Raw genomic sequence first — 12,714 nt, forward strand, 5'->3', positions numbered from 1 at the left:
TATCAGTGAAGTTTGGTTCAGAATCAAAAGGTATATGAGAAAAGGAGAGATGGCAGAGATGTTAGATATACTTTTAAGCTGTGGAAATTATTTTGATGCTGCTAATATGTATAGTATTTATTAGAAGAGATATTATTTATTGGCTTTCCAATGTGCAATTGCAAAGTAACAATACTTGATAATTGCAGTAACCAGATACAGATTATGCATTATCTAGATGACTAAGCAATTAATTTGTGGGAGAATAAATCAGTACTCAGTAGCTTGAGTAGTCATAGATGTTCAATTGAGACTTAAGAAACAAGCATCAGTGAGCTATTTAGAGATGCAGGAAGACATTTCCAGGTAAGGTAAGTGCACAGGCACCAAAACAGTAGTGAGATTAGCCTATTAAAAGATCAAAAAGAAGGCTCCTGATGCTGGAGTGGAGAGTCTAGGGCAGAGTGGTAGGCAATGAGCTGTACAAGACGCTATGTAGAAAAATGAACTTTACAATTTAGGCGGGGGGGAGTTGGAGCTGAGGAGGTGGGAGGGAAGGGATGGTAGGGGAAAAACAATTGAGGAGGCAACAATGCTGGATAGGAAATGTACTCATTACCTTGCTCATGTAACTGTAACCCCTTGATTAAAAAAGAAAAAGGCGAGGCCTCAGAGAGGTTCTTAATTCTGATCTAAGTTATGCAGCTTGCCAGTGCTGGAACCAAAACTGGAGCCGGAATCCAGCTTTCTGCCTCTCCCTAGCCAGCCTGCGTTCTCTGCGTTCTAGAACCGCGCTTTTCCTCTTTCTCGCTCTCTTCTCGTCATTACCCCTCCCACAGTTCCCCCCAAAGAGCCCACGGTGTGGAGACTTCGGGCTCTCTTTCTCCCCTGCACCACGTTTGCCTCCTCCGTCCCCACCGCGTGCCCAGGAAGATGCCCAGAGAGCACGCTGTCTGGAGGAACCCTCCCCTTCTGGCTGCCACCCGTGGGGCTTGGAGGTGAGCGGCCAGGCAGAGCCGGCGCTATGGATCGCGAAGCTTCCATCCCTGCTAAGTGAAGGGAGGCCACTCTCCAGCCTGCGCGCTGCCCCGAAGGCATTTTCCATTTCCTGGGCACTCGGGCCCTGTCTCGCTCAGCCCTCGGCCCTCACCCCCGGGGGAGCGCCCCTCGCCGCGGGGCTGACAGCGTCTGGGGGCGCCGGGGTCTCGTTCTCCGCGCTCTCGCCCCTCCGTGCGCAGAGAGCCCGGCGGGCATTGACGTCAAGCGGCTGCGGAGCGCTGTCGACAGACGGCTGACCCGGGCCCTCCTCCACACCCCCTTCCTTCCTCGCCCCCTCCCTCTTCCCCGCACCCCGGCTCCCCGCTCCCTATAAAAGGCGGGAGCGCGGGGGCCTCCCCGGCAGGCCGGCGGCAGGCAGGCAGCGCGGACTTTCAGCACCATGGAGAGCGCCCGCCCGCGGCTGCTGCCCGTCCTGGGCGCCGCCCTGCTGCTGCTGCTGCTGCTGCTGCCTCGGCCCGGCGCCCGAGCCCAGGAGGACGCCGAGCTCCAGCCCCGAGCCCTGGACCTCTACTCGCCGGTGGACGACGCCTCCCACGAGAAGGAGCTGGTCAGTATCGCCCTCGCCCCGCGCACCCCCGGATCCCCAACACCCCCTTCCCGTGGTCAGATGGCCCGGCCCCAGTGAAAAGCCCCGGGGTCCCTCTGCCTTCCGATCATCCGCCCAAGCCCCTTCGGGCTCCAGGTAGGAAATCTGTGGGGCGAATGAACCCCTCGTCCCGGGCCCTCGGGGGAACCTGCCGTCCGTACCCTCGATTTTGCGCGCCCAGCTGCAGCCCCACCGGGGTTCCCCCCGCTTGGTCAGTGGAGTCCCGCCGCGGAGTGAGCGCGTCCCGGGCTTCCGATCTCCTGGGCTGCGAGTGAGCACCGGGCCTGGGCTCCCAGCCAAGGCTCAACTTTGGGCTCCCGGGCGGGCGCGCGCGGGGTGTGTTGCAGATTGAAGCGCTGCAGGAAGTCTTGAAGAAGCTCAAGAGTAAACGCATTCCCATCTACGAGAAGAAGTACGGCCAGGTCCCCATGGTAAGGCTTGGGGGGGGGGGCGTGTGGGAGTCCCCCCTCCCCCTGGTTTCTAGGGAAAACGCGCTGCCTTGGATACAGCCTTGACCCCTGGAGGTGGCTGAGTAAGGCGGGCCAGGGGTGGGCCCGCCGCGGGGCCCCCTCTTGCTCCCAGCGCCTGCCCTGGTCTCCCAGGACAAAGGTCGTCGACAGGCTGTTTGGGATTGAACAGCCGGTGCCAGGAGCCGGTTCAGTGCTCAGTGAGATGTATTTCCTCGAAGACCAACTTTTTATTCAGGAAGAATTCTCTGAGTGGGAGAGAGCTGGAAGCCACTGAGTTCTTCCTCCCCTAATTTCTTCCTGTCTTCTTAAACACAATCAAATTGTTTTTGTTTTTGTTTATACATCTAAATTCTGAGATTTAAAAAAAATCAGTGTTCTTCAGGAAATAAAAATGAGGTTTTTGTCTTTGTTAAAAATAAATAAAAATTTCAGCGCTAACAACCTTCTTTAGACAAATACCACACACACACACACACACACACACACACACACACATCAAAGCACCCACAAACCCGTACCCACCATCACTAGCACCACCCACATGCACTTTCATCTTCCTTCCTGGGCTGAGAAAGCGAGAAAGCAGGCAGCAAAGGTTATGAGGAAGTATAGGTATATTGCTTATTTCTTAGAAAAATTAAAAAGTCTAGTTCCTCTCCTCTTGCTCCCTTTGCTTAAGCAAGAAATCAAGCCAAGAAACTATGATCCTTTCCTAAGATAGGAGAAAGTGAGGAGGGAGCTTTTCAATTTCTTTTTCATTAAAAAGAAGAAGAAGAAGAAAAAGAAGAACTTAAAACTCCTTTCCAAACATCTGTCTCTGAAATGACAAGCTCACAGCTCTCTGTGTTTCAGGTCTGGTGGCAAGGTCCAACCAGTTCTCTCAAGAGACAGACTGAGTGTTGACAGGGAGACAGGTCTCTGGGGACCCGAGCTTGTCCGCTGGGACTCCACTGACCACTTGGTGTGTTGTTTGCAGTGCGATGCGGGAGAGCAGTGTGCAGTGCGAAAAGGAGCGAGGATCGGCAAGCTGTGTGACTGTCCGCGAGGAACCTCCTGCAATTCCTTCCTGTTGAAGTGCTTGTGAATGTGAAGAGCCGGCTGGTGGCCTCCTGACGTCCCCCACCCCCCTCTACTTTCCCCAGAGGACCACACCTTTGTCCCTGGAGTTTGGCTTTAGCACCCAATAAAGAAGGGGCGCTTCCTGCTGTTTCAAAATAAAAAGAACACATATGATGTTGCTGTGTGAGGATCCTGCCTTGTGCGGTGTTGATTTTGTGTGTATTCTTTTCTCGTTTTAATTGTCTGACAAACTCTTCTCTGCCTTTGGGTAAAAGAAGGGGAACTGTGCTTTGAGAATTGTATTTTTGTATGTGGCATGGTAGAATGAGGATTAGATCTAATTAATCTCGGTAGATGACACCACATCCTGGAAAACAAAATCCTAAGCAACGCAAACTGAAGCATGTACAAATTATATGGAATAAAGTGTTTTTAATAATTGCTCAGAGCGTATTGTTGTTTCTACACAAGGAACTTAAGTAAGACTAGAGATTAATCATGCTGTTGTTTTCAAAGAGAAATGTTTTAAAAATAGCTGTCTACAGGGAGAGTAGCCCTTAGCTCCAAGGAGTTTTGATTTGGAGTTAATTAGGAGTTTGTCACATCTGCATTGGTAAACTCTATTTTTCTTTGATTGTAGTAGTGTGGGCCCTGTGTGTGTCGGGGAGGTGGGGGGGTGGGTGTGTAGAATAAGAAAGGAAAGAAAACAAGAGAAAGAGGAGGTAATTGGATTTGAAGTACTACAATTTTATTTATTCAAATCTCTAGCTAGACTCCTTAAGTTTAACAGTAAGCTCCATCAATGTAAAATAATATTTCAAAGGAAATAAGAAATGATTTATTTTGAGACAAACAAGAGTGGTCAGGGCCTGGGAACATGGATTCAAGTTTGAATGACATACTCTGAAGTGGAAGAGTTATATGAACTTTTATAGCCACAGAACAAAGAAAATCTTAAGTCAATATATTTGACAGATCCATTGTTGGGTCTTACTTAGGTAAGCTGCTAAGCAGGAAAATCTTTTCCATGGGTTTCAATGCTAGCACATATTTAGAGGTTGGTGCCTGCTAGGGGTCTGCACTCGAAGAGTGCATAACAGTGCACTCGAAGTTCCCCAACAGAAATGAGAATGGTAGTTCAGGTACAAAGGTTGAAAAGTAATGTTAATGGCTATATCAAGTAATGCTGCTGCTGGAGAATGATCCTCTATAATCCAGTAGGCATTTAATTAAGAAGGAAAAATGGCTATTTTTCTAAAGAGCCAAGGGTATCCAAAATGACCTAGGATTTAGGCATGCACCATTTCACCCACAATTATGATGCTGTACTCAACAGAGGTCAGTTTGCAATGTCTTTAACATAGATGTAGTTTCTTTGGAGAACTTCAGCATTACAAGTCAATGGAAGATTTAAAAAAATTAAAAAATCAGAACTTGTGTCATGACAACCGTCATGACAAGTAAATATGCACAGATTTTTTGTTAGTAAATATGTACAGGTTTTTTTTTTTTTTTCAAATGGGCTCTGGAGGTTGTTCACCCAAAGAAAGGAAGATTGTTGAATCAGATGCTTTAGGAATGTGAGACTTGGGCTGGGCATAGTGGCTTATGTCTGTAATCCTAGATACTCAGGAGTTGGAGACAGGAGGAAACAGGAGGATCGTGGTTCAAGACTGGCTGGGCAAAAGCACAAAACCCTATCTAAAAAAAAAAGCCACTAAAAGCAAAGAGGACTGGAGCGTATCTGGAGTGGTAGTAGAATGTGATGTCCTTGGTTCACGCTCCAGTACCATAAAAAAAAGTGGGGGAGGGTTGAAACCAACTTGTTCTACTAGTAAATATGTAACATTTGAAAAAAAAAAGAATCTGTTAAGTAATAGTTTTGAGATAAACAAAAATCTGTGAGGTAAATTCAGTTCAAGAAGTTAAAAAATAAAATTCTAATGTGTTTTTATACTCACCTGAGATCACATTTCCTAAGGTTTGAACCAGACTAAGAACAATTAAGTAGCAACACAAGAGAGACAGTTGTTAAGAGCTTTCTAATCCAAACTAAGAGCTTTCTAATCCAAATCAAGAGGCATGGGTATAATAGCAGAACTTAAAATCAAACTCCCCACTCCCAACGGTTTGTTAAGGAGAGGACTGGAGGAAACACTTACATTTGCTTTATTGTTACTATCAGCATGCCTAATCTCCCTAAGTTTGCAATTAAGGTATTATTACCATTTTCTAAAGGGTGAAACAGAAACCCAGAGGGATTACCAAATTTGCTTAAATGAAATAATCCCAAGTCATTTCAGCTTTAATCTCTTTATCTCCCTTTATATTTTCCCTTCATGTCACCTGGAGAATCAATGGGCTGACTTGCCAGAAAGTGTTTTTTCTTTTCTTTCTTTTTGTTTGTCATAGGGCTTGAACCCTGGGCCTGGGTGCTGTCTCTCAGCAATTCAGCTCAAGACGATGCTGTACCACTTGAGCCACAGCACCACTTCAGGTTTTCTGGCGGTTTATGGAGATAGGAGTCTCACAGACTTTTCTTGCACAGGCTGGCTTTGAACTGAAATCCTCAGATCTCAGCCACCTGAGTAGCTAGGATTATAGGCGTGAGTCACTGACGCCTGGCTAAGCTTTTTTCTTTACTTATTTAAAAAAAAAATAGAACCTAGCTCACTGAGAACCAATTTTTATTTTGGGGGTCATATTTCCATTCAATTTTCCCTAGGACATAGCTGATATGTATTAAAATGTGAAATTTTTAAATAAAAAAAAACTAAAAAGAATTATTTAATAATTTGTTTACTACTTTCTCACAAATCATCTTAGCTAAAAATCATAACCTTCTTGAACCCATTAGGTCTTCTTCTCCGTGTCAACCCCAACTAATTTTGATGAGGACATTGCTTTAGCCACTGATGTGTGTTCAGGCTTTGAGTGTTGCTTGTAAAGCAATAGATGCTTTACCTTGTTCTTCTCCCCTATTGCTTCCCTATATTGTATTACCTCTCCTTCTTTATTTAATGATACAAGAGGGTATTGAAAAATGGTGTAAGGAGAATCTGTGGGCTTGTTAGGAAGAGGTTTTATCCAATTATTTTGCCTGGGGGCCCAGATTTGGAGTTAATGGTTGTGAATACCTGTTCTATCCTACTGCTAGCCACATTTAATCTTAAGAGGCTTGTTAGAAGTAACTTTGCCTTCTCATTTTGTTCATCCTAGGGCTCTTCTTCAAGTAGAATACTTCAGTATGTTTAATGATTAAAGGTCCCTGAGGTAGGGGGAAAGAATGTTGAAGATTAAGAAAGTTTTAATGAGAAAAGTAGACACCCACAAGTAAGACTCAGAGGCTGAGGCTGGCTGAAAAACCTGGGCTCTGAGAGCTGACAAGAAGCTGAAGATCTGGAGAATGTTGCAAGGCCCAGAACAGTAGACTAGAGCCGCGGGTCTCCCAGCGGCCTGGAGATGAGGGACGAAAGCTGCCACATGACTTCTCTCACTCATGACCACTCCCCTTCCCACAGTCATAAGGGAAATTGCACCTCTCACCCTAGGCCAGAATCTGGAGGGCTGTGAGGGGTACATGACATACCCTCTTCTGAATCTAAAACAGTATGGAGGGTGTATTTAGGGAAGGCAAAATAGAAGTGCGAAATTTATTTTTTAATTATTATTTTTTAGACATGGTCTCAGGAAGCCAGTATAGGAACAAAAACATCAAACAATTACATTCAAGTCTTCAAAACCCCATTTGTGGAAGTCCTCCATGATTTTCCAGGAAGAGCTAACTATTTGTTCCCATGAAGATACACAGAGCAAGTAATTATGAAGCCCAATTTAGCCTCAAACTCAGGTGCCTTCATTTTCTTTTTTTTTTGATTTTGAGAAAAGTAATGAAATGTGTTCTTGCACTTGATTATTATGGTGCTTATTGTATCTGTTATACACAACCACATTTCCAGGTCCTGCCATCTTCCTTTTCTACCCAGAAGCCTTTAGGGGGTAGATTTCATGATGCCCATCGTGGCAAAGTCTTCCTGCCACCATGTTCATCCTTCTCAGCTCCCCATTCCCCTTGTCCACCTTTCATTTGAATGAAGCTCTTTGTTAACCTGCCACAAGATCACCAGTGTGGGGGCTGGAAGCATGGCTCAGTTGGTAGAGCACTAGTCAGTGAATGAAAGCATCAGGTACCAAGTTTGAGTCCCAATCTCGGACCTGCAAATGTCCAGGTGCTTCAGCGGAATGAACAAAGGTTTCTTGTTGTCTTCTGCCCATCCCTCATCTCTCACAAGCCTCCCTCCATGTTTCTTCCTGCCTTCTCCCTTTCTCTTCCTCTACAGTCTCTTCTCTGTATTTTCTGTTTGCTTCTTCTTACTTTTATTTATTTATTTTTAACTAGTCCTGGGGCTTGAACTCAGGGCCTGGGCACTGTCCTTGAGCTTCTTTTGCTCAAGGCTAGAGCTCTACCACTTGAGCTGCAGCCAGGTGCCTTCATTTTCTAAATGCTGAGATTACAAGCATGTGCTACTGCACCCAGCTATAATTGTGTCCTTTAAGATCTTGGGGGAGTTCTGCTAAGCTTCCTCCCCTAAAATTCCTGAAGCACTGAGCTAGCTTTAATACAGCCCATTCATTGTTTCACCTTTCTGAGGGCCTCCCATGTGCCAGGTGTCCAGAACCTAATGACAAATAGGATAGACATAACTCCTATCCTCATGAAGTTAATCCAGTGGGGAGAATTGTTCATAAGAACAAGATTGCAAGTCAGGAGAAATTTTATAAAGCAAATTACATGATCTATGCAGCAAGATGAAGGAGAAGGAATCAGGCCTGACGAAGACAGAAGTGAAGATAGGAGAGAAAAGAGAGAGGGCTCAATGGAAAGAGTACGGCAAGCGCCAAAGAACAAGGTCCCTCAGGTACATACTGGAGCCTTGCTCAGAGGTCAGGGGGAATCAGCCCATGTTGATAGATTAAAAATACCTCAAGGGAGAGCAAGGCTGGCAGCCAGAGGCAGTTGTCCTGGGCCCAGCTTTCAGTCTTCCTTGTTGAATTGACAGGTGAGTAGAATTTTGCTGGACAAATGTATGTTCATGACTGACTTCCCTTCCTGAGTGTACTTTGTAGGGTTTCTATGCCTGAGCATCTGTCAGCTTGAGAAGAAACTTAGTAAATATGTCTGGCTGGTCTTCCCTTTTCTGAAAACTTAGCAGAGAAGAAGAGGTTGCAAATTTAAAAGAAAGGGATGGAGATTGCTGGAGCAGGTTCTTTTCAGGGAAAAGGGATGAGATTTAGAGCCAGGAAAAAAAATCTTCTGGGGAGCTGTAGGGGAGGGTACATGGTACCTACAGGTGCACGTAGTTAGTATGAGGGGTGGAAGGAAGTTGGGGTAGTTATTTTATGGATTCTCATTTCCAAGGAAAACAGGATATAAGGTTTGCTGAGAGGAAGGTGAAGCAAATTAGCTATTTAATCATTACTGTATATTGTACATGTAATATCAAAGTTGATCATACCCAAGCCTCTAACCACAGAGTGACAGATTCACCATGATAGGACATGATTCATTAAGTGCTACATAGGGTCAAAGATTAATCAAAGGCTACAAGAGGTGAATTATTAAGGATTAGTTATAGACTAAGAAGAATTTGAGTAGTCTTTGAAGGATGTGAAATATTTCCAAAAATAAAGGTTGGGAGAAAATTCCTTTAACATGTGGGAAATGATATGAATAAATGTACCAGGGGAGAAAGGTGAAATTACTTGAGTTCTGTCCAAGTTCATTGAGTATAAATGGCAGAGAACCCAAGGGTAGGCCAGATCTCCAGAGCCTTGAGTGCCAGGGGAGGGGCCCTGGTTTCATTCTTAAGAGCTACAGCTATACTAGGGGAAGCTCAATCTACTAGCACACTAAAAGGAGAGAGAGAAAGAGAGAGACAGAGAGAGAGAGAGACAGAGACAGAGAGAGACAGAGACAGAAATGGAGACAGAGACAGACAGAGACAGAGACAGAGACAGAGACAGACAGAGAGACAGAGAAACAGAGAGACAGACAAACAGACAGTCAGAGACAGAGACAGAGACCCCAGGAAAGTCCAGGCATGAAGCTATCCAGTAGTCCAGTAAGCAGTGGTGAAGGCCTGAGTGGACAAGCAAGGGCAGTGAAGTGGACGAAGATACTGGGACATTATCAGGAATAGCCCAAGCCCTCTGGTCTGTGTAGCATTTTTTGTCTTCTGGTAAAATGGCATTGGGGTGGGAGTGTGTGTGTGTGTGTGGGGGGGCGAAAGCTAGATACGATAAATTGTGTGTGTGTGCACACATGTGAGTGCACACATGTGAACGCAAATATGTATGCCTATACTGGGGATTGAACTCAGGGTCTCATGCTCTCATAAAATGCTTCATCACTTGAGCCACAATTTCACTTCAGGCTTTTTGCCAGAAGATCAGAGTTTCTCAGATTTCTGTGCCCAGGCTGACTTTGAACCATGATTCTCACCTCTCAGCCCTCTGAGTATCTAGGATTACAGACAGAAGCCACCAGGGCCTATCTTGAGATATGTTGAGCTAAAAATGATAAAAAATAATTCCAAATTTAGCCCATCTGCAAATTAAAAGTCAGAGTTTTGAAGTACAATTTGCATATAATAAAAACAATCCTTTTGAGGTATTTGCTCCTTCCATTTTCACTATTAAAAGTCCTTTAAGAGAGTTGGTGTTTCCCTGATGCTGGTAGTGACCAAACCAAAGATACTTTCCCATAAGGAAAATTTTTATCGATCTTGGAAATCTAAAAATGTGGAAGCCCTTAGACTCAAGGAGATCTACAAAATGTGGACTCCAAATGAGCAGAAGGTGTTCTGTGGTAGAGAAAGGGAATCTAAGAGGCAGCATTTTCTATAAGGAGAAGAATGAAAGTTGGGGTCCCAGAACTATTTCAGGGCACCTCCACACTTCAGTCTGGATGTGGCTGCATGTCCAGGGCAGCGTTGACAGCTCTGTCACTGGTTATCTGGGTAACCTCAGCAAGTCCCCTGACCTTGCAGGACCTCAGCTTCAGAAAAGCAGATTGTTCATGTCTCTTGCCAGTTGAGTGATTTCAAGATGAGTTTTACTTGATCATATCTAATATTCTGTGGAAAAAAAGCAAGTAAGTCCTGGCCTAAGTAGATTTTGACTTTACTTGAACTGCAGGCTTTAACAAGGAAGAATGAATCTAAAGGCACCTCGGATTTTCAAATGCTAAATCATTTTGTGAGTATCCCTAATATTTGGAATTTGAAGAGAATTTTTTTCTCTAAATTATATAGAAAGACAATAATATCTAGTATGCTGTGTTAGAATATGTTATTATTTGTAACATGTAAATGTGATTGCATATCTACACTAAATTGTAAATGTATATGACATGTAGTGTTATTCATGTAATACTGTGTATGTATACAAGAGATAAACACAAGTTGCTTCTACCAACAATATAATTTCTTTCCTTAGGAAATTGTTCCTAATTTTCTTTGGAAAATAGAATCTAATTTTCAAATGAGGCCATTTATATACACTTCCTACAGACAAAAAAAATTAATACTAGAAAAAGCTTCTGTTTTTCTTCTCTCAAAAAGGAGCCTTTTTTAGATACAGATATACAGGAAAATCATTCACTGTGTACTTATTGGATTTTTTGCAACTGTGTTGTCTAGCAGCCTCTGAACAGATGTCATTCCCTTGATATTTGAATTTTAGAAATGTACTTAGGGCATCTTCTCTCTCTGAAATCTTGCCTGAATATTATTTATTATTGTTGTTGTTGTTGTTGTTATTTTGCCAGTCCTGGAGCTTGAATTTATGTCCTGGGAGCTGTTCCTGAGCCTCTTTGTGCTCAAGGCTCATGTGCTACCACTTGAGACACTGCACCACTTCTGAATTTTTCTGAGTAGTTTATTGGTGGTAAAAGTCTCATGGACTTTCCTGCCTGGGCTGGCTTTGAATTATAATCCTCATCTTAGTCTCCTGAGCAGCTAGGTTTATAGGCATGAGCCACTGGTGCCTGGCTTAGCCTGAATCTTATCGATCCTTTTCAATAGAAAGATTCAAGACTTCCTTTCCTTAACTGTTTCAATGTTTCCGTTTCTTTGGCTGTTGTTTCCTTATTGTGTGCTCAGTTCTTTTTCTGAGACTTCTTATATTCCACATCGAGGATTCATTTTATCCTAGACATTTCAATACCTATTTATATGTTAACGGTATCTTTTCTCCTTTTCAATCTTGATCTTTCTTTTTCCTCAGAGTCCTGGGAGAAACATCTTGAGATTGTGCTCTAATTCATCAACTGCATGTTATGTAGTATCTAAATATTCACTCAATCATTCTCCACCATTGTTCACCCAAACTTCCTTTTCTTGTAGTTCTGGTACAGTGAACACTGCAGAGACACAAACAGCTACTCAGTCTTCACTTGGGGTGCTTTTTCTACAGCCCCTCGTTAAGGGATGACAGAAGCTGGTGTACCAGGGCCCTGGCCCCAGCATTTCCTGCTTCATACCTTTCTGTCTCTAGTGGAGCGCTCAGGACTCAATCCAGACCCCCAAAAGAAGAAAGAGCTCTGAGCTGGCACATGAGAATGTTCTTTAAATCAAATCCCATCATAATTTTCAGAGCAATGATTTTCCTTTCTTTTTCTTGTTTATTTCATTTCCCTGCTTCATTTAAGAACCAGGAGAAGGGACAGAGACAGTGGGAGGGGGAAAGAGAAGAAGGAAGAGGAAAAGAAAGAGGAAGAGGAGAGGGGGAAGGGGAGGAGGAAGAGGAAAGAGATGGAGTGGAGCTAGTCTGGGCACTGTGTTGTGGCAGGATTGAGGGGGGAGATGTGGAGAAGAAATTTGGGGAAAGAAGAAAACATTGCAAGCTTTTACTTGTTCAGCTACTTGTCGTGTGATGAGTGTGTATTAGAAACCTGTGTCTGCTCTCCAATGAATTATTTGTGAAGTTCTTTGTTACACAAAGTAACAATTGATGTGGTTAATTAAAATGTGTATAGATATTTATTTTCTTTGGCCAATATCCAGCATGGAATGATAGCTATATCCATTTATCCATCCCATTATTTATTATTCAGCAAACAATTTCGGGTACCTACCCTGGGTCATGGAGGTAGACTCCAGGGATACAGCAGAGAAGAAAACAGTTATGGTTCTCACCTTAAAAATGTGTCACCGACCATGGTGGTACACACTGATAATCAACAAGGAGGATGAGGCAGGAGGATCAGAGTTTGAGACCAGCCTGGGCTACACCTTTTTCCCTTTGCCTTCCACGGATTTCTAGTGAAACAGTAACCCATCTGTAAATCACCTTTAAAGTAACATTTTTTAAAGTGCTTATGATCATTGCAAAAAGGCTTTGCCAAAGTGGAACACAGAGAAGCCCAGGGAGAAGAGCTGCCACTGCCTGCCGACTCCTCTGTCCTCGGCAGCTTGTTCAGATCTCTGTTCCCTTCACCTGGTCTCATACAGCACTGCTCACTCTTGTTCCTGGGCTGTAGGCCTTCCCTTCAGTCTGTGG

The 12,714-nt window shown here is 44.0% G+C and overlaps 1 protein-coding gene across 2 annotated transcripts; it reads left to right on the forward strand.

Moving 5' to 3' along the window:
• The first annotated feature begins 1,417 nt into the window (after nucleotides 1–1,417).
• Cartpt (CART prepropeptide) lies at nucleotides 1,418–3,260 on the forward strand. 2 transcript variants are annotated; one of them, XM_042691094.1, is made up of 3 exons: nucleotides 1,418–1,585; nucleotides 1,921–2,055; nucleotides 3,071–3,260. In XM_042691094.1, exons 1-3 carry the CDS (start codon nucleotides 1,418–1,420, stop codon nucleotides 3,176–3,178), a joined length of 411 nt encoding a protein of 136 aa, XP_042547028.1. In that variant the 3' UTR covers nucleotides 3,179–3,260. The 2 variants fall into 2 exon arrangements, with proteins under 2 accessions (XP_042547028.1, XP_042547029.1); XM_042691095.1 differs by having other exon boundaries at nucleotides 1,972–2,055.
• The last annotated feature ends 9,454 nt before the right edge of the window (nucleotides 3,261–12,714 follow it).

The sequence above is a fragment of the Dipodomys spectabilis genome, unplaced genomic scaffold (genome assembly GCF_019054845.1).
Source record: "Dipodomys spectabilis isolate Male_0828 unplaced genomic scaffold, ASM1905484v1 ptg000140l, whole genome shotgun sequence".
NCBI lineage: Eukaryota > Metazoa > Chordata > Mammalia > Rodentia > Heteromyidae > Dipodomys > Dipodomys spectabilis.

Coding starts and splice junctions, on each gene's coding strand:
- Cartpt (XM_042691094.1), top strand. CDS start 1,418: ATGGAGAGCGCCCGCCCGCGGCTGCTGCCCGTCCTGGGCGCCGCCCTG. Junction 1,586..1,920: donor CCTCCCACGAGAAGGAGCTG/GTCAGTATCGCC, acceptor CTGGGCTCCCAG/CCAAGGCTCAACTTTGGGCT. Junction 2,056..3,070: donor AGTACGGCCAGGTCCCCATG/GTAAGGCTTGGG, acceptor TGTTGTTTGCAG/TGCGATGCGGGAGAGCAGTG.